The sequence below is a fragment of the Coregonus lavaretus genome (genome assembly GCF_964263955.1).
Source record: "Coregonus lavaretus genome assembly, chromosome: 20".
Taxonomy (NCBI): domain Eukaryota; kingdom Metazoa; phylum Chordata; class Actinopteri; order Salmoniformes; family Salmonidae; genus Coregonus; species Coregonus lavaretus.
The window spans coordinates 45594975-45602746 of record NC_140007.1 but is presented as its reverse complement, the minus strand read 5'-3'; the positions used below and the strand labels follow the sequence as shown (position 1 = coordinate 45602746).

The 7772-nt window shown below is 44.7% G+C and overlaps 1 protein-coding gene across 1 annotated transcript in view; it reads right to left on the bottom strand.

The window, feature by feature from the left end:
• Positions 1 to 2826: 2826 nt before the first annotated feature.
• Positions 2827 to 7772, bottom strand: part of eno1a (enolase 1a, (alpha)) — a 22914-nt gene continuing 17968 nt past the window's right edge. The window contains exons 8-12 of the mRNA XM_084184239.1: positions 6452 to 6649; positions 5386 to 5587; positions 4222 to 4330; positions 3672 to 3730; positions 2827 to 3420 (exon numbers count right to left, since the gene is read on the bottom strand). Coding sequence (XP_084040365.1) covers positions 3357 to 3420; positions 3672 to 3730; positions 4222 to 4330; positions 5386 to 5587; positions 6452 to 6649 — 632 coding nt within the window. The 3' untranslated portion in view covers positions 2827 to 3356. The remainder of the gene's footprint in view (positions 3421 to 3671; positions 3731 to 4221; positions 4331 to 5385; positions 5588 to 6451; positions 6650 to 7772) is intronic.

Below are 7772 nucleotides of genomic sequence, written 5' to 3'. Positions count from 1 at the left end.
CTTGGTCAGGGCTTGGTCAGGGCTACGACCAAGATCATTCCAAATTCCACCTTTTTCAAATCAGTCTGGCAAAAGACATCATCAGTAAGACCCATTTCCTTACAGAAATGCAGTTGATTGCAGTAATTCTCGATGAGACATACACTACCGGTCAAAAGTTTTAGAACACCTACTCATTCAAGGGTTTTTCTTTATTTTTACTATTATCTACATTATAGAATAATAGTGAAGATATCAAAACTTTGAAATAACACATTTGGAATCATGTGGTAACCAAAAAAGTGTTAAACAAATCAACATATATTTTGAGATTCTTCAAATAGCCACCCTTTGCCTTGATGACAGCTTTGCACACACTTGGCATTCTCTCAACCAGCTTCATGAGGTATTCACCTGGAATGCATTTCAATTAACAGGTGTGCCTTCTTAAAAGTTAATTTGTGGAATTTATTTCCTTCTTAATGCGTTTCAGCCAATCAGTTGTGTTGTAACAAGGTAGGGTGGGGTATACAGAAGATAGCCCTATTTGGTAAAAGACCAAGCCCATATTATGGCAAGAACAGCTCAAATAAGCAAAGAGAAACAACAGTCCATCGTTACTTTAAGACATAAAGGTCAATCCGGAAAATTTCAAGAACTTTGAAAGTTTCTTCAAGTGCAGTCGCTAAAACCATCAAGCGCTATGATGAAACTGGCTCTCATGAGGACCACCACAGAAATGGAAGACCCAGAGTTACCTCTGCTGCAGAGGATACGTTCATTAGAGTTACCAGCCTCAGAAATTGCAGCCCAAATAAATGCTTCACAGAGTTCAAGTAACAGACACATCTCAACATCAATTGTTCAGAGGAGACTGTGTGAATCAGGCCTTCATGGTCAAATTATTGCAAAGAAACCACTACTAAAGGACACCAATAAGAAGAAGAGACCTGCTTGGGCCAAGAATCACGAGCAATGGACATTAGACCGGTGGAAATGTGTCCTATGGTCTGGAGTCCAAATGTGAGATTTTTGGTTCAAACTGCCGTGTCTTTGTGAGACGCAGTGTGGATGAACGGATGATCTCTGCATGTGTATTTCCCACCGTAAAGCATGGAGGAGGAGGTGTTATGGTGTGGGGGTGCTTTGCTGGTGACACTGTCTGTGATGTATTTAGAATTTAAGGCACACTTAACCAGTATGGCTACCACAGCATTCTGCAGCGATACACCATCCCATCTAGTTTGGGCTTAGTGGGACAAACATTTGTTTTTCAACAGGACAATGACCCAACACACCTCCAGGCTGAGTAAGGGCTATTTTGCCAAGAAGGAGAGTGATGGAGCACTGGATCACATGACCTGGCCTCCACAATCACCCGACCTCAACCAAATTTAGATGGTTTGGGATGAGTCGGACCGCAGAGTGAAGGAAAAGCAGCCAACAAGTGCTCAGCACATGTGTGAACTCCTTCAAGACTGTTGGAAAAGCATTCCAGGTGAAGCTGGTTGAGCGAATGCCAAGAGTGTGCAAAGCTGTCATCAAGGCAAAGGCTGGCCATTTGAAGAATCTCAGATATAAAATATATTTTGATTTGTTTAACACTTTTTGGTTACTACATGATTCCATATGTGTTATTTCATAGTTTTGATGTCTTCACTATTATTCTACATTGTAGAAAATAGTAAAAATAAAGAAAAACCCTTGAATGAGTAGGTGTTCTAAAACGTTTGACCGGTAGTGTATATACTGGAAGTATGAGACACATATACTAGAAGTATGAGACATATATACTAGAAGTATGAGACATATATACTAGAAGTATGAGACATATATACTAGAAGTATGAGACATGTGGTAGTAGTATCTGTATGGTAGACATGTACAGTATACTTGATGTATTTTCACAACATTGCATTACATGCTTAATAATACAGTTGAATAGCATCTATTGCTGAATGTCTGCAGTTTCTAAAATACAGAATTCTCGTGTTGACTGTGTGTGCTTTTTGTGTTATACCAATAACCTAGAAGGATAATTAACTGTAGACAGCTAAACAATGGTGACAGGCAGTTCCATAAAGTTCCCCAAAGGAATGAACCGCCAACCTCAATGGCTGATTCAGCTTGGCCAGCAGCCATGTACTGTAACGCTGCTGATTGAACATCCATCTTGGCAAGGCTCAGTAAGCCTACAGCATAAAATGTCACAGCTGGGTTCAAATAGTTTTTTTAATCTTTCAAATACTTTGAGCGTTTGCTTTAACCTGTTTGGAGGGCCAGATGGGAGGGGTTGGCACTTTTTGGCACTGTTCCATTGGTTCCATTGTACCAGGCAAGCTCAATCAAGCACATATAAACTATTTGAAATTTCAAATAGCAGTTGAACCCACATCTGGAACTCACAGGCCCTTCAAGGGAGGCATCTCTGCCCTGCTGGATCATTTTACGTCCAGAAATGGCGTCCCTGTCCCTCTCAGCACCGGCTCATGTTACTGCCTCTCACTGGCAGTTCCAATTACATCACAACATAGATCCCGCTAGGGCCTGCAGATAACAGCCGGTTATGAACAAGCCTATCCCTGGAGTTCATATAGGTCCAAAGTCCTCATCCCATCCATGAGATGTCACTAAAGTTTGTCAATAATCATTGCAAAAGGAAAACATGAACCTTGTACAACCATCCAGAAGTCATTAAATTCTGTTTTTTTCTACAGCGGTAATCAGTCCGGTAATTACGAGGATAATAAAACATGGGTAGATGGCTCTAGTGAAATGTAATTAATTGCCAGTATAAAATAGTTTTACACATTTTCTTGTGACAAGAAAGCACACAGGGACACAGAATGACATCTCTTGTTCCGGTTTCAAAGGAGATTGTTTATTTCTTGTAATTCTGCCAACGCTTACAGTAGGAACATTAGAAACTTCTCATCAGAGGCGACACATTGCACATACAACAGTACTCTGTCTGTCCTGCCCAATAACAGCACAGTGCTAAACTTAACAGTAGCGCTCCACTAGAATAATAACACTCATAGGAGACAACCAAGAATCACTACACAACACTCACAAGAGGCGAAAACTAAAAAAAGATCTCGTCTTCACACGACAATGTTAACACTGACACAAACAACAGGACCAACACTATTAAGGAGCCAAATCATAGCGGATGGGTTGGTGTACTGTAGTCAGGAGTTAGATCAGGGTTTCCACAGCTTGGACATACTTGGACCTTGGGTTTCATTGCAATGCCGTTCCATCTTCCTCCCTCTGGACAGGGCAGGGCGAGTGACCTAGCGTGGCTTTTATATATGTGTGTGTGTGTGTGTGTGGGGGGGGGGGTTATCAAGAAGGCCCAAGAATAGAGGACCTCCTTAGATTGGGTGCCTGAAGTTCTGGCCAGCGAAGACAGCCTTGTCTCCAAGCTCCTCCTCAATCCTACGGACAGGAAGGAAGTGAAACAATCAGTTTGAGGCTTCAACACTTGAAACCATTATAACGGCAAAAACAAGAGTAACGAAACAGCCTACTATTACCCTTGATAATTGTACATTTAGATGAGTGATATTTGGGCCAAGCCTAGCTCTTTTAAGTCAAATGATATATCCAATGAAGAACATATGACATGGTAGTTTTACTAGTGAACGCATTTTATACAGCTGAGTTAAGAGTTTAAAGACGGAGCTCACCTGAGCAGCTGGTTGTACTTAGCTAGACGCTCAGACCTGCATGGGGCACCGGTCTTGATCTGGAGAAGGGAACACAGCATATCAGTTATTTAAGTTAACTGGAACACAGCATATCAGTTATTTAAGTTCACTGGAACACAGCATATCAGTTATTTAAGTTCACTGGAACACAGCATATCAGGTATTTAAGTTCACTGGAACACAGCATATCAGGTATTTAAGTTCACTGGAACACAGCGTATCAGTTATTTAAGTTCACTGGAACACAGCATATCAGTTATTTAAGTTCACTGGAACACAGCATACCACAGTATATCAGCTATCAGTATACTGCAGCTAAGGGCAAAACTGAGGAAAACTGAAGCTGAAAAACTTTGGTGAGGGGGCTTGCAGTTGTATTGAATGTAATAACATGTAATAGAATATCACTAAAGGACAAAACAAATGTCTGTCTGCAGAGGTTTGAGCCAACAACGCTGTGGTTTCCAGTGTTTCCAGGCCACACCAGTAGTAATATCTATGTATTGATCTTAAAAGAGGTGTATCCTACCTGTCCAGTGCAGAGACCAACGACCAGGTCAGCGATGAAGGTGTCCTCTGTCTCTCCAGAGCGATGGCTGACCATCACTCCCCAGCCATTGGTCTGGGCCATCTTGCAGCTACGCAGGAAACAGGAACAGGATCAATGTCTGTCTCTGTACTTTGTATAAAGATGCTTGTGGTGATGAATCAAATTCCCTTCTCCTACTACCACTACTACTACTACTGCTACTGCTACTACTACTACTACTACTACCACTACTACTACCACTACTACTACCACTACTACTACCACTACTACTACTACTGCTACTGCTACTGCTACTACTACTACTACCACTACTACTACTACTACTGCTACTGCTACTACTACTACTACTACTACCACTACTACTACCACTACTACTACCACTACTACTACCACTACTACTACTACTGCTACTGCTACTGCTACTACTACTACTACCACTACTACTACTACTACTGCTACTGCTACTACTACTACTACTACTACTACTACTACTACTACTACTACCACTACCACTACCACTACTACCACTACCACTACTACTGCTACTACTACTACTACTACCACTACTACTACCACTACTACTACTACCACTACTACTACTACTACCACTATTACTACTACTATTACTACTACTACTACTACTACTACTACTGCTACTACTACTACCACCACTACTACTACTACCACATTACTACTACCACCACTACTACTACTACTACTACTACTACTACTATCACTACTACTGCTACTACTACCACATTACTACTACTACTACTACTACTACTACTACTACTACCACCACCACCACCACCACTACTACTACTACTACAACTACTACAGGTTCATTAGCTAGTTCTTCCATACAGCTAGTATGGTTTCGGTTTCGCTCATTTTATTCAAGGTATTGTAAAATGTCTGCCTAAGAAAACTATGCCTGGAGTCAAGGAAGATAATATATAATCTAAGTTCTCCTTGAATCTTGTGCATTTTTGCATTATATCTGGTACTACACTACATTCCATTCTGTTGAAAAAACTATTGGACTGCCTGCTGTTTCCCTGAGAAAGTCAAAATGGCTGCCAGTGGAACAGAGCCAGTGGTGACACTCATGAAATGGCCGCCTGTGTGTGGACCAGTACTTACGCCTGCAGGGACTCTGTGACGGAGCCGATCTGGTTGACCTTGAGCAGCAGGCAGTTGCAGGCCTTGTCGGCCACACCCCTGGCGATGCGCTTGGGATTGGTGACGGTCAGATCATCACCCACCACCTGGATGCTGGTCTCAGCCGTGAACTTGGACCATGCCGCCCAGTCATCCTGGTCGAAGGGATCCTCAATGGACACCACTGTAGAAGACAGAGGAGAATGGTTGTAAAGGGCTAGTTGTTAGAGCAGGTCGCTGAGGACACTACTGGGGAGAGGAGGGGTAAGAAACTCTGTCATGCTATCAAAGACCCATGCACCTCTAAAGCCTAATTGGCTAAAATGAGACATTTATTGTTCAACTGATTTACCTTCGGTTCCCATACATCAGGGCCAAATCAAAGCACATTCTAACTCTAGCTACAGCTGAAATATCCCCTTAAAGATCCACCAAGGCTCTGGCCTCACACAGGTGACGGAATGTCAGTCACTCAGCCTAACAGAAACAGATCTGCGTTCCAAATAGCACCCTATTCCCTACATAGTGCACTACTATTAACCAGAGCCCTATGGGTAGTAGTGTGCTGTATAGGGAATATGGTGCCATTTGGGACTTACAAGTATAATGAGGTTCAGTGGTTATCTCAGTAACAGACCTGGTTAATCCTTCATCTAGGATCAGTGGTTATCTCAGTAACAGACCTGGGTAATCCTTCATCTAGGATCAGTGGTTATCTCAGTAACAGACCTGGGTAACCCTTCATCTAGGATCAGTGGTTATCTCAGTAACAGACCTGGGTAATCCTTCACCTAGGATCAGTGGTTATCTCAGTAACAGACCTGGGTAACCCTTCATCTGGGATCAGTGGTTATCTCAGTAACAGACCTGGGTAACCCTTCATCTGGGATCAGTGGTTATCTCAGTAACAGACCTGGGTAATCCTTCCTCTAATGGTAGAGGCACTGCCGACACCAGGCGACCTATCCCCCTTGGTGATCGGGGCCCTGGTCAAAAGTAGTGCACTATATAGGGAATAGGCTGACGTTTGGGACGCATCAACACCAACCTGGGTAATCTTTGACGAAGCTCTTGTAGAGGTCTCCCAGCTGGTCTGGGGAGATGTAACGGCTGGGGTCGTCAGGTGACTTGAAGTCCAGGTCGTACTTCCCGTCCTTGTAGAACTCGGAGGCAGCCACGTCCATGCCGATCACGATCTTGTCGGTGTAGCCGGCTTTGCCAATGGCTTCCTTCAGCAGCTCCAGAGCTGAAGGGAACACAGACAAATTAGAGTTAAGATTCCCACACGATAAATAATTAGATTTGTTTGGCTTTGATATATTTATGAATTCTTTCTTAGGCTCCCTGTCTAGCTCCTGACCTATTGATAGTGTTTATATGCTGTTTAATGTGACATGTAGCCTATTTGAAATGATTTTCACTTCTTACGTTCACTTCATGTATATTTAAATACTTTTCATTCAAATCCATATGGTTTGGTTTCAATACTTAAAAACGAATTGGTAGGTCCAGGTAGTCACAAAAATAGATGGGTGTTGGTTAAATTGTGATTTTAATGAATGGAGCGAATTTAGAGCAGGATTGGTTTTTATCAGAGCGGTAGGAACGACATGGAGCATCGGAGTGGTGCGCAATCACGGCTCCATGAGCGCTGAGGGGGACTTCCAACCGCTCAACTCCGCTCACTTGCTCTGACTGAGATACACTGAGCTACACTGAGTCAAACAGAGCCACAGTGGCTGGCCAGTCTATGCATTATTCAGTATTGGGTTGAGGCCTTCATTTAGAAACCATCTGTCGCCTCCGGAGTAGCATTCCTAGGCAATGAATAGAAAGCGCCACCAACATAGGGTCACGGTGGTGTAAACGCTAGGGGAGGGGGAGATAGGGTCTGGGGGGCGAGGGGGAGATAGGGTCTGGGGGGCGAGGGGGAGATAGGGTCTGGGGGGCGAGGGGGAGATAGGGTCTGGGGGGCGAGGGGGAGATAGGGTCTGGGGGGCGAGGGGGCGATAGGGTCTGGGGGGCGAGGGGGAGATAGGGTCTGGGGGGCGAGGGGGAGATAGGGTCTGGGGGGCGAGGGGAGATAGGGTCTGGGGGGCGAGGGGGAGATAGGGTCTGGGGGGCGAGGGGAGATAGGGTCTGGGGGGCGAGGGGGAGATAGGGTCTGGGGGGCGAGGGGGAGATAGGGTCTGGGGGGGAGGAGGAGATAGGGTCTGGGGGGCGAGGGGAGATAGGGTCTGGGGGGCGAGGGGGAGATAGGGTCTGGGGGGCGAGGGGGAGATAGGGTCTGGGGGGCGAGGGGGAGATAGGGTCTGGGGGCGAGGGGGAGATAGGGTCTGGGGGGCGAGGGGGAGATAGGGTCTGGGGGG